The sequence below is a fragment of the Sinocyclocheilus grahami genome, unplaced genomic scaffold, assembly GCF_001515645.1.
Source record: "Sinocyclocheilus grahami isolate Dianchi unplaced genomic scaffold, SAMN03320097.WGS_v1.1 scaffold876.1, whole genome shotgun sequence".
Classification (NCBI taxonomy): Eukaryota; Metazoa; Chordata; class Actinopteri; order Cypriniformes; family Cyprinidae; genus Sinocyclocheilus; species Sinocyclocheilus grahami.
This window is the reverse complement of record NW_015506055.1, coordinates 493,015-511,377: the sequence shown is the minus strand read 5'-3', so window position 1 is coordinate 511,377 and position 18,363 is coordinate 493,015. Positions and strand designations below refer to the sequence as shown.

The window sequence follows — 18,363 nt, the reverse complement described above, 5'->3', positions numbered from 1 at the left end:
CAGCTCATTCTAAAACAACCCCCTCTGCTGGTCTGTTGCTAAAAGTAAATGATTTTCCCCTAACAGTAACAAGCGAGATTCTAGTGATTTGTTGTCTACCTTTATTTCAGTAGGTACTGATTCAGTAAGCAGTATTTATGCATTAATCATCTCCAACTAGGGATGCACGATATTATCGGACTGATATAGGAATCGGCCGATAATGGCTTTAAATGTAAATATCGGCATCGGCCCGATAAGAAAAATAATGCCGATATGTCTTGCCGATAAGAGGAATACGTTAACTCACATATGCTCAGGGTGTGCTAGTGATTAGATCACATCAGCAGTGTGGCTCATTCTTAAAGCAAAGTTTTGTCTGAATGATGATTAGATTGACAGTTTTGGATCTCTGCATTTAATCTGTGAAAGCACATACAGAATGACCCGTTCGATGTATGATAGAGTAAACAGTAATATCACGTGCAGTGGCAGCAGTGACAGCCGCCCCCAGGTCCTAACGCCCGTTCGGTAAGGCGTTTTTATCTGTAGGGGGCGCTGTTGGCCTACTTCTAATTTAATTAAAAGTAAAATTAGGGATGCACCGAATGTTCTGCAAACGAAATTGTTTTTTTTTCATGCCTATTTTTAAATCTTTTAAATCTCCATTCTCAAATCAGGCTGTTCTGAGATTCCTGGCAGCAGAGGTGGAAAGAGTACTGAAAAAATATACTCAAGTAAAAGTAGAGTAAAAGTACTTGTCCAAAAAACTACTTGAGTAAGAGTAAAAGAGTAGCCTATTTAAAAGTACTCGTGAGTATTGAGTAATGAGTACTGAGCTGTGGATTCTACCCCCTCATTACATTCTATAAGGCTATAAGCTACATTCTGTAATTCACATAATCTTATTTGTCATAAAGAATGAAGAATATTTATCATCCCGCAGTTTTAATTTTGACTGCCAACTCTTTCAAATACATTAAAACAGCACGGAAACAGTATTCAGTTGAAGAAAATATGAAATACAATCATCCCCATTTAAATCAAAGTTTGAAAAAATTGATTTAAAATCATGTGTCAGGCCACTGAGACAGCATGCTGTTGTTGCACATAAAATATTAATGTTTTTAGAACAGTGCAAATACAAACACCATTAGAAACAAAAGCCCATTTCTCTCCAAAACGGTGCCAGTTTAACGTTTTTCAATAAACAAATAAAAATAACTACATTTGATCATTTATGTTACAATTTTAACATAAATGCACATAGTTCTAGAAGGATGGCAAATTGTTATGCTGATAATACAATTTGTAAGGAAAAATGCATTAAATAGCAAGTTATTTCTGGGGAAACTTTTTCAAAGGAAAACACACACACACACACACGTCTCTTTGCTGAGCTGCGGCGGAACTCATCAAAAATCAACAAGCTCAACAAACAACAACGACTTCAGTGACTGCTGCAGAACACACGCAAGAGAGAGAGACGAGGCAGCGCAGATCGCGCGTCTTATAAGTGAGTGGGAATTTACTGAATGTGGCACTTGCGGGAGTTAACTCTGTATGCAATACCCGCAACCTCACACCAAATTTCAGGCCGTGTAGATAGGCAAGCATATATACAAATCATTTAGTAAGCAGAAATTCGAAATTTACCTTAGCATATTAAGTTAGAGGAAGATGTGCCAGAATTGATGCTGAAGAATGCACTTCCAGCAGCCATGATAAACAGTTGGTGGTTAAAGTTTTCTATGCACAATTTGATTTGACGAAAGTCACGAGACCTATTACTCTCTATCCAATCACATTAATGGATAAAAATAAAATTAAAATAAGCATGTAACGACCACAAACGGAGGAAAATAGCGGAGTAAAAGTACCGATACATCACTTAAAATGTACTCAAGTAAAAGTAGTCCTACACAATTTTTAAACTATTCAAAAAAGTAAAATTACTGATAAAAACTACTTAATTACTGTAACGTGAGTATTTGTAATTCGTTACTTCACACCCCTGCCTGGCAGAATAACATAGTTCTGCACACGCCGCTCCCACCATAGTTGATTGACAAGTCCGTCTTACCTTAGACCCGCCCGCCCTGAGTGAGCTGAGAGCTGTCCGCCATTGTGTTGACTCCGGTGCAGGGGAAGACAAGAATATGTCTCGGATTAAGCGATTGAGGTGTTCTGTTGTTGGATGTAATAATTAACTTAGCAGTCGTCCTTTACTCCCGACATCTGAGCCGCTGAACACGCAGAGGATTAACTTACTTTTGTTTTTGAAGGGAATGCGCTGATCCCCGATCTGCCTAAATGCATTTATGTTAGTGCAAATCATTCGTGATCCAGTTTCATCTACAGAAGAAGTGAGTATAAGGGTTTTCTTTTATGAATCTTTGCAAATCGCTTTTCTTAATATGCACTAGTTAGCAAGTTTCGCAGCTGAAGTTTACAGTCTGCTCGTCACCCCACGGACGAGAGGGGTGGGGATAGCAGAGCTCATTAGCATTTAAAGCAACATGGACTAAAACAGCTTGCTGAAAACAGAGATGATTTTGACAGGGTAAAAAGGGTGTTTTTTACACTACCATTGAGAAATTTTAACCAAAGTTAAATAAGCGAAAAGGCCGAATAATGTGTACTGAAGAATGACATGACGCGATCAAATAGAGGCATGCACTAATGCAGCAAACACGACGGCAGAGTGAAAGTATTTAAAACTATCAGAGAAAGAAGCAGAAATCATTACAAGTACGAAGCACCGAACGCGAGGGACTGTTTAGTGCTGCATCACATGTCTCCGATGAGAAGAAGAGGTGGTTGATGCTGGTGGTTAGGCTACTGTATGATGATTGAAATCACAAAATAGCCTCAAACGAATAGTAAGTAAACTGCAGAATGTTATATTTTCTAATGCACACACGAATTGCATGTATTCTGACAGCGCTGCATGAGCTCACGGCGCCAGGGTTCAAAGTCCAAAGCGCGAGGAAAATCTGTGCTAAAACTGTTACTTGTCAGTTGCTCGGTAACATTTTTGTGAATTTTTTTAAAGGCATGTGACAATGTGATACGTGCGACAAACATATTCCCAAATTCGTAATGAGAATCCTTTATAAATCTGCATGCTGTTGTCAACAAAAAGAAGCACTGAGATCTTCCTGTGGGTTTCTGCCAAAATAAAAGCTGAGAAAAAGCAACAACTCCATAACATTCATAAATTATAGTATTGTAATTGTACTGTTGTTCTGTAGAATAAAATAAAAAAGACAATAATAATGATAATAATAATTACCGTACAACAGCTCTATTAATACATTTATTATAACATCCACACATAGTGTTCAAATTGGGATCTGTAATATATTCTAATGTTTTAAAAGAATTCTCTTCTGCTCAGCAAGGCTGCCTTTATTTGTACAGTAAAAAATACATGCCTGATTCAAGTCTCAAAAATGGCCAAAAAATATTATTTTACTAACTTATTATTTTTAAGTTAAATTGTGCTTTGTTGGTATAGGCTAATGTCTGACAGAATGTTAAAAAAATGTTCAGTGTTAAGTAAATATTTTAAAATTGTTGTTTTGTAATAGTTTTTTTTTGAAAAGCAGGACAAAACAGTAAAAAGCAAATTTTGGCTATTTAATTTATGCAATGGTGAAAAGAAAAGGCAAAATAGACCTAAATGGGGGGGAAATGCGAAAAACCGTGTTTGGTATTCGGCCTTCGGCCCAGTGTTTCATTTTGTTCGGCTTCGGCCAATTGCAATTCAATTGTCGCTAATTTGAAGGGGAAAGTAAAATGCGCACAGCACTTTTACAAGGCATTTGAAAGCGAAGAAAAGAGGGAAACTCAAACGAACGAACATTAAAAATATTTTGATTATAATTTCTGCACAGGAGAGACTTTGTGTTGTTTCCAAACAAAAGGAAATATATCGGTATCGGCCAAATTGAGCTGAAAATATCGGCATTTCAGATATCGGCAAAAATCCACTATCGTGCATCCGTATCTCCAACATCAATGTATAAATTACATGATATTCCCATTAGTGATAAACTTTACTATTGGCAAATCACAATCTCTTTTCCACAAGGTCTGTTCGGCTTCGGCCAATTGCAATTCAATTGTCGCTAATTTGAAGGGGAAAGTAAAATGCGCACAGCACTTTTACAAGGCATTTGAAAGCGAAGAAAAGAGGGAAACTCAAACGAACGAACATTAAAAATATTTTGATTATAATTTCTGCACAGGAGAGACTTTGTGTTGTTTCCAAACAAAAGGAAATATATCGGTATCAGCCAAATTGAGCTGAAAATATCGGCATTTCAGATATCGGCAAAAATCCACTATCGTGCATCCGTATCTCCAACATCAATGTATAAATTACACGATATTCCCATTAGTGACAAACTTTACTATTGGCAAATCACAATCTCTTTTCCACAAGGTCTGCCAGCACCAGTACCAAATACCCGGTTCTTTTCCATAGAGACCGTCCCATGTGCCAACCAGCATGCCAAATGCAGATGGGGGGTATCAGCTATCACATCGAAAGACCTAACCTTTAGAGCTCTTCTCAGAGTGAAGGGCAAGGAGCACAGGCTGAGACAGTCCACTCATCATATGCGAGTCTGCTCAAATGGTCAATCCATTCAATAGTACTTAGAACTATAATAACCAGCAGAATTTGAGTGTGAATGATGCACAACTTCAAGTTAAAATTCCAGACTTCAGTCAAATTCACAACGGAGAGAAATACAGCAACTTAAATCAATAAAAAAAACTGGTATGCCAATGTTGTGATTAGAAGAGTAAACCGGTAATTATCAAATCCACTGTTATACAGATCACAGTAAAATAATTATTTTACTGCTAAAAAGCCAACCTAAAGAGTGAAATGGCTTATCTGTAAAGGTCAGGACCTGGAAATAAAACTGATATTGTAACATATTTTGTGTGGGTTTTGGTTAACTGAAATTAACTGGTAAAATAACTTTCAATTTTGTATACAAGAATCTATTCCAATAGTACCACTGAACAGTCTACTCTAGCCCATTAAGAGCAGCTATATCGAGACAAAACTGCATTCAAAAAGTAAACACTGTTACTTAATGATTGGATTAATTGTTATTTATTTGTCCTCCTAAAACAGTCTACTTAAAGCTTCCCAGGAAATTACATTTAAGGTCAAAATGTCAACATGGTTTCATCACTCGACTGATTAGCTGTATGAACTGATTTATGGATAATTCAATAAACAACACAGTAATGAGGAATATGCTATATAATGGGTTCCTAGATCTTTTTACAAATTCATTTGCATAATCTTTTTCTAGTTCCTTATAAGAACTGGATAAGGACACATACAGTACTTTGTAGCTTGCGAAACATTTCAAAATATTGTAATTTTCACTAATATTTCCATTTTTTTCGGCAACCTTGGAAGCCCTGTGAAACTGAAGTTTTGAATACAAATTTCTTGTGTATGCTGAAAACAACTGGGCCTTCATAATTACAAATGCTCAGCAGAAACACCAATAATAAATGCTGCCATATATGTATGCAACTCTGCACGTATGTATCTATGTATGTGTGTTGCGCAGCAGCGGAAACCCACACGGAGTATGATCAGTCACTCATGTCTGAAGCATAACTGGCTGTCAGTAAGGATTGATAATATCCTTCTCATTGTTTTACAAGATTCCCACCATATTAAGTTGTTAGTGTTTTTTTTTTATCAGTTCCGTTTAGTGTGCATCTTGGAGGTTGTGCTGGAATGCCCTTGATATATTTTAGAGTTAATATAAAAAAATAATGAATGGTCTGAAATACACAACATACTGATTTTAGCTTTGATTTACTTTAACGTAAATTAATTCAGAATTGACACTTGGAGCTGCTGCAGGTTCAGACAGAGTCAGACACTACCTCCTCTCGTCTCACTCTGGCGACCACTGAGGAACTGATGCTGCTGGGACCGCGCATGCGCACTGCGCAGCAGCGGAAACCCACACGGAGTATGATCAGTCACTCATGTCTGAAGCATAACTGCCTGTCAGTAAGGATTGATAATATCCTTCTCATTGTTTTACAAGATTCCCACCATATTAAGTTGTTAGTGTTTTTTTTATCAGTTCCGTTTCGTGTGCATCTTGGAGGTTGTGCTGGAATGCCCTTGATATAGTTAATATATAAAAAATAATGAATGGTCTGAAATACACAACATACTGATTTTAGCTTTGATTTACTTTAACGTAAATTAATTCAGAATGAATGAAAATAATAAAATAATATCCTCCTGAGACCCAGCTATGGAGTTTTTGCCTCTGTAGTGGACATTATATTTGAGTGAATTTCTCTGAGACCTCACATGTCACAGTTTTAAGTCTGGAGTCCTGTACAGAGCACATTCAGGGCTTTCCAGAGATACCAAATGATTGGATGTTTCCCCGAGAACACTCCCTCTCCTTGGTTTTTAAAAATGGCTGACACTAATTTAGTGATAAAAATGTACATCCTTATGGAAATATGATAATATTTTGTAATTATAATTTAAATCTGACTAATTTTCTAATTGTTTGTCATAAATCAACATCTCAGGAAAATGTTATGGGGTTTCAAATCAAAATATGAGCTTCTGTTATGAAACAGGACATCATTTAATACATGTCCACTGTAGAGGACACCAGGACTGAAAGCATGTTTATTACACATTTTGGGAGACAAAAGAATTGAATAGGAAAACAAATTCCATATCAATATTCTTATGAAATATTAGATATTATTATGAAAATCTGGCCAATGACTACTCCCATTATTACACTTCTTTTTTCAACATGCTGTCCCAACAGCACTTTAATATGCAAATTAGATACAGTGTATAGATAACATTGTGCTTAATGGGAAAACCAGTTTATGGAATTTTTACACACAAAATGGAAAGCAAAATGGTATATCAAATCATTGTGTTATATATTTTATAACATAGTTGAGAGCCATCCTTAAACAAAGTTAGTTATAAAAAAATCCTGAAACCTAAAAATTGATTGGTGATTTAAAAAAAAATTCCCATTGTTTTTGCCTTTTCATGTCTACTCTGCCATTTTATTTTTTAGAAAAACTGAGTCCTGGTGTCCTCTACAGAGGACATAGCATAACTTATGAATAAAACATAATTTTTCAAAAATGTTATTTTACCATTTTTTTCTTATGCTCTAAACAATGTAATGACATGAAAAAATACTAAATTCACAAAGCTTTTTATTTCTGGTTCTCAGGAGGATATTGACCTTCATTTGGCCTTCCAACTCTAGCACTCTATTCTAATTCTATTTTAACTATTTGTTTTCTTTTTATTTATAAAAAACACTTGACCCTGATTCCTGGTTCTATTTTATTATACAAAAGATCTTGCATTCTCTATTATTTTTCTGCTCTTTTGACTTGTTTTATTTGTATTTATATATATTAAAATATCCATTTAAAAAAATTAAATACATAAAAAAATTCGGGAATTAAAAGAATCAAGTGTGTATATGTACAATCATACATATCTATGCGTACAATCAGTGTTCTGTGGTCTTTGGTACAGTCGCCTCGCTGAACTGCATCTGACATGAACGTGTCCTTGTTGCTTAGCAACGGCATCTCTCCACTAACAAACAAACATGGCAGACAGCACACCCAGACCCGCGCTACCTGCTGTAAGTCTTTTCAAGTTATACCGTATTAATTACAATTTCGCCTAAAGTACTCTGTTGTGTGTTAAATCAAATAATTTTCGTGAAATCTCAATATAGAGAGTTATTTCGTTGCTCGTTCTGAATCAGACATAAAGTTGATAGCTGTCTTAAATGATCAAAATGCGTAAGAAACGGGAAAGTAATTTCGAGGACAGAGAAGGATTAATAACGGCTATAATACTTGTACTTTCTTTCCAATCAGTTCAAAAAGCCTCAAACGTCTTACTCAGAAAGGCCTTCAAGAGCCAGGCCTCAGAGCAGGTCTTCCTCGGCTCCTTCAAAGAAACCACCACACATGGACCTCCTAGCCAAAGAAGAAGAATACAAGTATTTATGGATTTATTACTTAAATGCACATTAGTTTATCTACGCTGCTTTGTATTTAGCTTATATCTATTGACTGCATAACAGGTGCTATAAAGAATTTAGGATGGAAGATCACATGGCAGTATGTTTAATATCTAACTTCTTGCAATTCCGATGCTCCTCAGGCGTCTCAATGCAGAGCTAGAAGCAAAAACAGCAGAACTTGTTAGGGAAGCAGAGAAAGTTATGGTAAGACTAGACAAACAACACATTTGAGAGAACACGGGCTGTGTTTTTAATCGAACTTTTATTTGTATAGTTTATACTATAGAATGTGATATGTGTGATGTTGCAACAAACCCAGATGCTAACACTATGTTTTCGATAATATTTTTTCAGAGGGATCAAAATGAGGTGCTCTCCAAACCAATCTCCTCCCACATCTCCATTGATACTGACTGTGATTTTGAAGTTTCTAGGTAAAGGTCCTCACACTGTTTGACATAAGCATTAGCAACATCTTTTGCTGTCTGCCAGCATAACACTTTGTCTGTCTTAACAGGAAGGCAGCTACAAAAAGAGAATCCACGTCTAAGCAGCCCCCTACAATGGTACAACTCAAACAAATATCATATGAATCAGTGGAAATGTGTATTGAATACAAGACCCCATTAGTTACAGAAACATTTCTGCTGTGTTATGTAGATCATGAGAAACAAGAACTACTCTGCAAAATCTTTAAAGCCAAACAAGCCAGGATCGGGAAATAGAAAGAATCCCCAGTAAGTGTATTCTCAAAACTTGTATTCAAAGAAATGTGTACTTAAAATAATAATAATAATAAACTAATTTGTGACCCTGGGCCACAAAACCAGGCTTAAGTTGCTGCATGGGGTATATTTGTAGCAATAGCCAAAAAACTAAATTATCGATTTTTATTTATGCCAAAAATCATTAGGATATTAAGTAAAGATCATGTTCCATGAAGATATTTTGTAAATTTCCTACCGTAAATATATGAAAACTTAATTTTTGATTAGTAATATGTATCGCTAAGAACTTCATTTGGACAACTTTAAAGGCGATTTTCTCAATATTTAGATTTTTTTGCGCCCTCAGATTCCAGATTTTCAAATAGTTGTATCTCGGCCAAATATTGTCCTATCCTAACAAACCATACATCAATGGAAAACTTATTTATTCATCCTTTCAGATGATGTATAAATCTCAATTTCTAAAAATTGACACTTAAGACTGGTTTTGTGGTCCAGGGTCACATTTATGTAAGGTGTGATCAAATCTAATGAATGTTGGCCTTTATTTGTTATGTTTATATATTTGCGGTGAAGATGTATGGGTAGCATCAACAGTTTCTTCCAATTATAGAAAAGCACCACAGACTGTGGTTGATGACGTTGCTATTCCTGAAGACTTTGGGGATTTCTCACTTGCTAAAACAATCAGCATAATTGAGGGCAAAGTTAGTGATGATCTCACTGAGGAACACTTGCAGGATGACATCATGCCCAGTGCTGGAGATGAGATGGGTGCAGGTGGGTTAAAAAGGACAAATACATTGAAAAATTGAATCTGCTGCACTGGTATACTATTTGCATTATTGCTTATACATTTATTTTGTATAATTACAGAAGCTCAAATCAGATTTTTGAAGGCTAAACTTCGAGTAATGCAGGAAGAATTGAACAGACTCGCATATGAATGCAACAAGAAGGTAAGAAGTTTGAGACGTGTTCAAGGTTAGTTAATCTATTCAGTCAGTTCAAGTCACTCTTGCTCAAAATGTCTTTTGCGTGTCTTGAAGGATGATGAAAACAGTACTTTAAGCAGTAAACTGAAGGACTTGGAGGAGGAAAAGGCAAGATTGCAGAGGACTACAAATGTCCAACAGACTCAAGTTGAGAAGCAAAGAGCTTTTGCTGAAGAATCAAGTCGGAAATGTGAAGGTCTGCAACAGCAAGTGGCAGCACTGCAAAAGGTACTTAAACTGTTGGCAAAATATTCTTCAAAGTTTGTCTCACAATCCACTGAAAAAAAGTGACCTTATGACAGGACAAGTGTTACTGTTCTGAACAAAAAAATGTTCCTTTGATCATAAACCTCTACTCATTTCCTACAGGAAATGTATAGTGTATATTTATACCATAATTCCTGTTAATTAGAGCTGTGCCAGGATCCAGAGCCGTGGAATTCTTGGCATGGGCCCTTTAACCTGATTAGTCCTCTGTGTGTAAAATGAGACTACGCTACAGCTGCTCAGAGACCAGAGCACACTGCACTTGGGATTCTGGGACAGATATCTTTGGAACTCTCCCTTCCCCTTATGATAGGGACATGGAAACGGAATAAGGATAGAGAACAACAGTAGTATCAGATTTAAAAAATCATATCAGAATGGGACATTTGTGGGAAAAAAATATTCACTGTCATCTCACTTTAGACTTATTAAAAGTATCTAGTGTTTGGGTAGTTTTAGGTTAAAAGCATTTATTGCTGCTTTAAAGATTCAACTTTTTGAACAAACAGCAAAATATTGAATTGGAACGTCTGCATCTGAAAACACAATCTGCATATGTTTTTTCCTGTGTCTAGGAGTTGGAAAGCATGAAGAGGACCCACAAGCAGGCAGCCAGTACCCACAGTGCAACAGAGGTGCGGTTGAATAGAGCTCTGGAGGAGGTTGAGAGGACTAAAACACAACTCAACAAACTCAAACAGAGCAGTAAGGTAAAGTCATCTCAAATAAACCAGCATGAAATAAACCAAGTGAAGTTTTTTGTGCAATAAAACTTTTTGCACACTCCAGAATTTTTTCAGATTTAGATTGAACTTTTTTTTGTTCATTTCACATTTCTCTTCTGTTTTTGTATCCGACCTAAGAATTTAACCAGTCAGGAGCAACAAAAGATTGAAACATTACAAGCTGAGAACAGAAAACTGGAACGACAAAAGGCTGAGCTCATTGTGGGTTTTAAAAAGCAACTTAAGCTAATAGATATTTTAAAGCGACAGAAGGTAAGAAATCAGTTTCTTCACAATTACTTGAAGATGTCATTTCCATTTACAGTAATATGATACCTCACTAATTACACTTTATGTTTATGGCTTTGTTTTAAAAGATGCATTTTGAAGCAGCCAAGCTGTTGTCCTTCACTGAAGAGGAGTTCATGAAAGCTCTGGATTGGGGAAAGGATGGAGTCTCATAGGTTTCCGTTTTGTATTTTGTAAATAGAGTAAAAATAGATGAATGTGTACAACAAACAGCTTACATTTCATTCATTGTTTAACTATATTCAAACTTCATTAAATAACATTCTGAATATCATGACAGACTAAGTGTTTATCAACACTGACACATTTATTCAGATTACATCATGATTGCCATCTAGTGGGGAACACTTGAATCAAGCTGTATATCAAAATATGTGGTCTTTATTGTAATTTAATCAGCTGTTATTTTATATACAATGTATACACAGAACAAAAATATCTCATTCTTGCTAGTAAAATAATTGCAATATTCAGGGTAAGGGGCCAACCGGCTCTTCTTTACTAGTAGTCAACTGTAGGAAGTGTGACCATTCTGGTGAACTCCTCATAGTAAACAAGTCCATCACGTCCAACATTAGCCTCTTTATAAAGCTCATCCACTGAAAAATAATTCACAGTTAAATAACACTTAAACAACTCCCCAATTTCATTTGATTAGCTTTGATGAAAACAATGTAAACTGAGAAGATAAATGATTTATACCTTCTTTATCAGTGAGCTTTTCTCCCAAGCCTGTGAGTTTGGCCCGTAGCTCAGAGGCCAGAATGTAGCCCTTCTTGTGTTTATCCGTCATGCGCATAGCCTCCAGAATTTCAGTCTTAGGATCTTCCTGCTGCATCTGTCTGTGCATCATGGTTAGAAATGTGGAAAAATCCAACTCCCCTGTCTTATCTGTGGTGAGGATACAGTAAAAGATGTATGAACTCCTAACATTAAAGAAAGCAAAGAATTCAAGATTTACTACCGAGCATTTTTCTTCAGATTATGACTGATACCAGTGCCTCAACACGCTCTTACACTGTCCATAAAAATCAAATGCCATTACTATATTGATTAAGGTTTTTTTCATCAGCATAACGAGACCACTAGTCCAATTGTATATCGCTGTTAGCCACAGGTGACACAAGGAAGCTATGGAGCAGCAGACAAGGAAGACGCATTCACATTAAATGTAATGTGTTAATCAAGAGATTGTTACCTATTTTGTGGATTTGCAGATGTCGGTCCACTTCATTATATGTGGGACTTGTACCCAGACAGCGCATGACTGTAATAAGGTCTTTGGCTTCAATCTTCCCCTTTCGCTTCTTGTCATAAAGCGAGAAACATTCTTTGAACTCTGCATGAGAACAAGGAAACTACAGTATAAACCAATGCCACAAATGTTCTTAATTTACTGTCATTTATTTTTTTTTAAAGAACAATTATTTTGTTTTACTATATTCATGGATCGTAAAGCACACACACACACACACATTACTTCTGTGCATCACGGCTTACCATCAATCTGAGTTTGTGATAAGAATTTAGCCTGAAAAGAGTTTTAAAAAACAGCTTAGTTGAAAAAATGTACCGTGAAACAATGAAAAAATTAAATTTAGAATAGAAAAAGAATATCAAGCTCACCATGTCTACACGCGTTTCGGCTGGTCAGGGAAAGAGTCACTCCCTCTGGATTACCTGTAGGAACTAAAGTCCACTGCAGTGTTGATGGAATTGATAGCCTCGTTGTCATGGGAACATTGATATAGGATTCCAACTGTTACATTATACTGTCTGCTACAGTAGGTGCAGCTCATGACCACACTCAGTGACTCATAACACATATATAGGGAGTACAAACTTTATTCAGATAAAACAAGGACATAAAAGCAACATTTTTACTGTAAGCCACAATAAATAAACGACTTTATTATTCAGTACACCAAAATTACAAACATGTCATTGAATAGTTTGCCTTGTGAAGATTCAAACCTAGGCTAAATCCAACTTCTTAAAGGGATAGTTCACCCAAAAATGAAAACGGTCTCATACTCAACAAATTTACTCATACTCAAGTTGCTCCAAACCTGATTTTTTTTTCTTCTGTTGAACACAAAAGAAGGCATTTTGAGAATGTTGGTAACCAGTATGGCTACTGTCAACTGTTTGGTTACCAACATTCCTAAACATATCTTCTTTTGTGGTCAACAAGAAACTCATACAGGTTTTGGAACAACCTGAGGGTGAGTAAATGACAGAATTTTCATTTTTGGATGAACAATCCATTTAAGTAACACTGGAACTTAAGTAAATCTTCTCGGTTTCACTCAAAGTGCCATTAAACTTGGTCAAAGCATTATACTGCAGAAATGTCAATGAAGTTTAGTTCAGATTTGCTGTTAGTATTTAACTGCCTTTGATGTGTAAGGTATAGAAGGACCAAGGCTCTGGGACATAGATGATACCGGGATACTTTTTGCGCAAAACTTTATCATTCCACAGATATGCGACCCAAACCAGAACTAATCCCAGAGTAATGATGAAGTTATAGAAAAGGAAACGGCCATTGCTGTCTAACACAAAGCCCATCCGCCTCTGGCGCATCACAGTGGCAACCATGGCAAAAAAGGTGAAGACATACAGGACAAAGATCTGCCCCTCAGTAATCAGATACCTGCAGAAAATAAACCACATTCATGTTTTATTAAATATTCTGTTTCACTTGAAATTACTTAAATGGGTCAGATTTTTACAAAGCTCATCGGTCTGAAAAGCGAGGTGTGCTCTGATTGGCCAGCTATCCAGTGCGTTGTGATTGGCCGAATACCTCAAGCGTGTGACGGAAATGTTACACCCCTACCATATTGTGATGCCCTGTCCGGCCGGAGTGATGAGACAAAAATATTAAAACCCATTATAAACTAGGCATTTGTTGCATCCAGTGGGGACATAATTACGGATCATAATGACTTATGCTGTCTTTTTACGCGTTGTGTTGCATTGTGCCGCGTAAACATAAAACCATGTCTGCATTTGTGATCGGAGAAATTACAAACAACAAGTGCTACTCTACACTGCTCAAAACTCACGTTTGAATCAGTGGCAAATTCTTTAAATATATATATATATAAAAAAAAAATAAGTTTTTAAAAAAAAAACTTTCTTACAGTCTGAGAGTCAGAACAGCTGGCATTGTAGTCTACTCTCCCAGGATCAGGAAAAAGTCCTCCATAAAATGTGCTGGACACATCTGAATATTTGGGTTAAACTGTTCTGGAACAGTGTTGTAAATACAACTTAACCACTGGTTTCTAGTCGTGTCCTCTTTTGGAAGACCAAACAAAGTAGTTTCACTTTCACAACAAAACACAGCGTCCCACAAGGCGGGCTTGAGAACGGCGCGGCCAGCGGATTCGACGAAGGAGCGTCCGGCGGGCTTGCGCAAACCACATGTGACGACCTCGGGCTGGACTCCACAGCACGAAGTTGATGTATTTCCTCAGCGACCAGCACGGATCAGGTCCAGGCATGACGAAGCGGATATCGTCCTCTTTTGGAAGGCCAAACAAAGTCGTTTCGCTTTCACAACGAATCACACAGCGCCTTCACAACATGGCGGCGGCGGCAACAACAATACTACAGCGAGAATAAAAGTTACGCCTTCTTTCTTTGCATGAACATTTGGGCGGCGTTATGCAAATCTTCCCACATCCTGACGTAGATATGTGGGGGCGTGTTAGAACGAGGCGTTTTAGGTAGGTGTGGCTGACGCTTAACGTTTATAAAGAATATCTCTTTGGATTTGAGACTTTAGTCTTTGCAACTTTATAGATCTTCTTTATGCACCAAGAGCTTGAAACACGCCAAAGAGAAAGGAAAAATTGAAATCGCATCATATGACCCCTTTAACAGAAGTAAAATGGTTGTTTCAATTTGAATTAATAATTCACTTACCAATAGTACACAGCACTGGGGCCAAGTAGCAGCCAGCCTGAGTAAGGCATCTTCTCATCTTTAATTTGTGTAAAGCAGCCAGTGAAATATAAGAAGAGGATGAGAAAGAAAGGGACATACCTATAATGATAACAGAGTGGGGTGTTTTACACACATAATTTGTAATGTAAACTTGTAACTTATAGCACAATTACAGATGAAATACGAGTATGGAAAGTATACTTACCACATGGAATGCCCCAAGTGCTCATCATAGTAATACAGAAGCTCAAAGGAATCAATCTGGAAACCACATAAAGGATATGTTACCATTATCATTAAAAATATATAAATATTCCAAAAGAGCAAATAATTTGGTTGATCTGTACGTCTATCTACTCTACCAGTGAGGCAGGCTTCAGATCTTTGATAATGGGGTTTTCTCTGACAGAAAGGTGAAGCTGGTATCCACTGAGGATGAGACGATGGTTAATAGAGTCTCCTACCAGGTGTATGCTAGCTCCCATGACAAAGGTGATGATGCAGAGGTAAACTGCTGAGCAAGGAAGGGCTGTGGGACTCCGCTCAATCAGCTACAAAATTTTAAAGACAGTCATGTTTAGTTTAAAACAACACTTTCTTAATGGCGCATGCTGCACAACTTCTTGTCCAGGCCCTTGTCATTTCTAGGCTAGACTACTGCAATGCTCTTCTGGCTGGACTTCCATCATGTGCAATGAAACCTCTTACAAATGATTCAGAACACAGCAGTTAGACTGTTCTTCAACAAGCCCAAAGGGGCCAAGTCACACCTCTCTTTATCTCCCAGCACTGGTTACATCAGTGATCCTCAAATCTGGCTCGCGAGATCCACTTTCCTGCAGAGTTTAGCTCTAACCCTAATCAAACACACCTGAGTTTGCTAATCAATGTCTTCAGGATCATTAGAAAATCACAGGTAGGTTTGTTTGGTTGGAGCTAAACTCTGCAGGAAAGTGGATCTCACGAGCCAGATTTGAGGATCACTGGGTTACATTATAAGTGCGTCGGATATAAGCTGCTAAATGAATAAATTGTAAATGTCTACTTTTACTGATATACCTCAAGCAAAAGCACATACATATAAGGGTTAGAGAAAAGGAACATCCTACAAGAACTTTACATTAAGGTCAACTGTGTGTGTAAATACATCTTTTTGTTAATATTTTTAGTGTAGAAGAAGAAAGTGTACCTTCAGTAATAGGAATGGTGTGATGACATTATATGCCATGTGAAAATAATCTCCAACACTGGGTTTATTTAGAGGAAACCATTCCAGGGGCATTATGATCTAAATTAAAAATATAAAAAATGTTATTGGTATTAAAGAAGAAAAAAAATACATTCATGCATAAGTATCACAGCTTGGTTTAACTTGTACCATAGCAATTGGCCTCCCAAAGTCCAATATCCAGTTCTGCACAGTGAAACAGAGCCAGAGGTCTGTGTGAAACTGCGACTGTGCTGCAGCTGTAGAACCTGTTTTCTCACTCCCAGCCCTGCTTTAAAACAAAGTCCAGCATGTTCACTGTAAATTGTAGTATAAAAAAAAATCTAGCATTATTTTTAAAAGAAGTCATTTCAGCTGCCAGACGAATCTAAATGTTGACAGTACAGTAAATCACCCGACAGCACTGTGACTTATTCAGGTAACACTGCTCCATCAAATGGTGATATTAAATAACACTGCAGCATTAGAACACATTGTAACATTAGGCTGTGCAGAAGATAACGTCGGTGATAACAACGCACAACAAATCTCCCAGACCTTAAAAATGCCGATGTCAAAGCCGCAGACTGTGGTCTTCTCCGCATGGTTAATAGATTTGTTCTTTACAGTAATTTAAGACTACTTTGTATCGATCAACTCTGCTATACATTTGTATCCAAGCATTCATTCATTCATTCAGTCAGATCAGCCAGCCACATGCCAGGTCCTACACCGAAGCTGTAAAAGTTTAAATGCATTATGCGTTTCGTATATATCTTAATATACGACTTATTTTTACGATTTATATGTAACTCAGTTTCAGTTCACTTATATACACACAGAGTCAAATTACTTCTTAACATTTGTGTTTGTTTGAGTCACGTGACGTTCGGCCCGGTTTTTCTTCAGTTATGGCTGCAGCAAAACATGTAGGGCTCTTTCTGCCATCTGCCGGACTTCAATAACACTGACCATAAAGTCTGTAAAATACTCTGTATAAATTCGGAAAGGCGTGCTATTTTACTATTTCTGCAATAAACGTATATATTTATATGGCAGAAGTAGTAAGACCACCACAGTTGTGCGGTGTTTCGTGAACGAATCGTTCGCGAAAGTCATTGATTCAATGATTAATTTATAAATACAGCCACTTGCTTAGTTACTGAATGAACAAATGACTCGATGACTCACGCATTAAGACCACCTACTGGCGGTAAAGATAAAAAAAATGCATTGGAAAGTCAATTTAGGGGGCAAATATGGTCCTTTAATGGAAAAGGTGCAGTCTAATAAGGCGGGCGTACACGGTGCGATTTTTTGCTGTCGTACGAGCTTGCAGGCGATTTTTTTCTCTTTGGAAAGTCAATTTAGGGGGCAAATATGGTCCTTTAATGGAAAAGGTGCAGTCTAATAAGGCGGGCGTACACGGTGTGATTTTTTGCTGTCGTACGAGCTTGCAGGCGATTTTTTTCTCTCGGGAGATAATCGCAGATGCTCGCCTGGTCGCGGCTCGTACCGTGTGAGAAGAATTACGGGCCGATCCGAGATGTTACGAGCACCTCTCGTCCTCCCAATAATTTTCAAACATGTAAAAAAAAATGGGATGCTGTCGGTTTAAATTCGTGGCGTCTGTGCGGTTGAACGAGACGATCTGGGATCCATCTGAAGTTGACCAATCAGAAGATGACAAAAACCATATAGTCTGTTATACTTTTAGTGTAATTACACAGTTCTATTTTTATTTGTTATTCCGAATTTTGTTTAATTATACAGTTCTATTTTTTATTTGTTATTCCGAATGTGCCAAATTTGCCGTTCAGCTTTATGAATGAATATGCCTGTTTTACTTCCGGCAAAACGAGCAGAAATTCAGAAATGGCCTAACGTTACTCCCTCGAGTTCCTTATGAAGAACAGAAAGTCCATGCTTTTCTCTGCTTTTCAGCCATTCTCTTTGCCATGTCCTTTGTCTTCGTTATTTTTGTACATCAAGCCGCCTGCCACACAAAGAAAACTATTTCTTCCTCCGAATCCATATTTTTATGAATCGTAATGCTTAGTCAAATCGTAGTAAATTCGTGTGGTGTGTGACTGCCTCTGT

At 37.2% G+C, this 18,363-nt stretch overlaps 3 protein-coding genes across 6 annotated transcripts; 1 reads left to right on the top strand and 2 right to left on the bottom strand.

The window, feature by feature from the left end:
* Positions 1–7,619: 7,619 nt before the first annotated feature.
* On the top strand, positions 7,620–11,254 carry tex9 (testis expressed 9). Its single transcript, XM_016248367.1, has 12 exons — positions 7,620–7,685; positions 7,927–8,051; positions 8,216–8,279; positions 8,430–8,509; positions 8,593–8,641; positions 8,736–8,812; positions 9,417–9,583; positions 9,680–9,762; positions 9,853–10,026; positions 10,641–10,775; positions 10,929–11,063; positions 11,168–11,254. Exons 1-12 carry the CDS (start codon positions 7,650–7,652, stop codon positions 11,252–11,254), a joined length of 1,212 nt encoding a protein of 403 aa, XP_016103853.1. The 5' UTR covers positions 7,620–7,649.
* Positions 11,255–11,478: 224 nt separating this feature from the next.
* calml4a (calmodulin-like 4a) lies at positions 11,479–12,774 on the bottom strand. The gene is made up of 5 exons (XM_016248343.1): positions 12,726–12,774; positions 12,600–12,630; positions 12,298–12,438; positions 11,802–11,990; positions 11,479–11,698 (listed from the first exon to the last, which is right to left on the bottom strand). Exons 1-5 carry the CDS (start codon positions 12,726–12,728, stop codon positions 11,601–11,603), a joined length of 462 nt encoding a protein of 153 aa, XP_016103829.1. The 5' UTR covers positions 12,729–12,774; the 3' UTR covers positions 11,479–11,600.
* Positions 12,775–13,310: 536 nt separating this feature from the next.
* cln6a (CLN6 transmembrane ER protein a) lies at positions 13,311–17,169 on the bottom strand. Of its 4 annotated transcripts, XM_016248340.1 has the most exons (8): positions 17,117–17,169; positions 16,822–17,001; positions 16,435–16,555; positions 16,246–16,344; positions 15,419–15,607; positions 15,262–15,317; positions 15,036–15,155; positions 13,311–13,755 (listed from the first exon to the last, which is right to left on the bottom strand). In XM_016248340.1, the coding sequence occupies exons 2-8, from the start codon at positions 16,866–16,868 to the stop codon at positions 13,488–13,490; spliced, it is 900 nt and encodes a 299-aa protein (XP_016103826.1). In that variant the 5' UTR covers positions 16,869–17,001; positions 17,117–17,169; the 3' UTR covers positions 13,311–13,487. The 4 variants fall into 4 exon arrangements, with proteins under 4 accessions (XP_016103826.1, XP_016103828.1, XP_016103825.1 ...); XM_016248342.1 differs by lacking the exon at positions 16,822–17,001 and having other exon boundaries at positions 16,435–16,552; positions 17,104–17,141; XM_016248339.1 differs by lacking the exon at positions 17,117–17,169 and having other exon boundaries at positions 16,822–17,083.
* Between the last annotated feature and the right edge of the window lie 1,194 nt (positions 17,170–18,363).

What these genes read in the sequence shown, in the direction of transcription:
- tex9 (XM_016248367.1), top strand. Translation starts at nt 7,650, where the DNA reads ATGGCAGACAGCACACCCAGACCCGCGCTACCTGCT. An exon ending in GGAAATAGAAAGAATCCCCA is followed by an intron (nt 8,813 to 9,416) that starts GTAAGTGTATTC and finishes TTCCAATTATAG; the next exon opens with AAAAGCACCACAGACTGTGG. An exon ending in TGGAGATGAGATGGGTGCAG is followed by an intron (nt 9,584 to 9,679) that starts GTGGGTTAAAAA and finishes GTATAATTACAG; the next exon opens with AAGCTCAAATCAGATTTTTG.
- calml4a (XM_016248343.1), bottom strand. An exon ending in TCTGCAAATCCACAAAATAG is followed by an intron (nt 11,991 to 12,297) that starts GTAACAATCTCT and finishes TCCTCACCACAG; the next exon opens with ATAAGACAGGGGAGTTGGAT. An exon ending in AAAGCTCACTGATAAAGAAG is followed by an intron (nt 11,699 to 11,801) that starts GTATAAATCATT and finishes ATTATTTTTCAG; the next exon opens with TGGATGAGCTTTATAAAGAG.
- cln6a (XM_016248340.1), bottom strand. Translation starts at nt 16,868, where the DNA reads ATGCGGAGAAGACCACAGTCTGCGGCTTTGACATCGGCATTTTTAAG. An exon ending in TTGACATCGGCATTTTTAAG is followed by an intron (nt 16,556 to 16,821) that starts GTCTGGGAGATT and finishes TTTGTTTTAAAG; the next exon opens with CAGGGCTGGGAGTGAGAAAA. An exon ending in CACCATTCCTATTACTGAAG is followed by an intron (nt 15,608 to 16,245) that starts GTACACTTTCTT and finishes AAAATTTTGTAG; the next exon opens with CTGATTGAGCGGAGTCCCAC.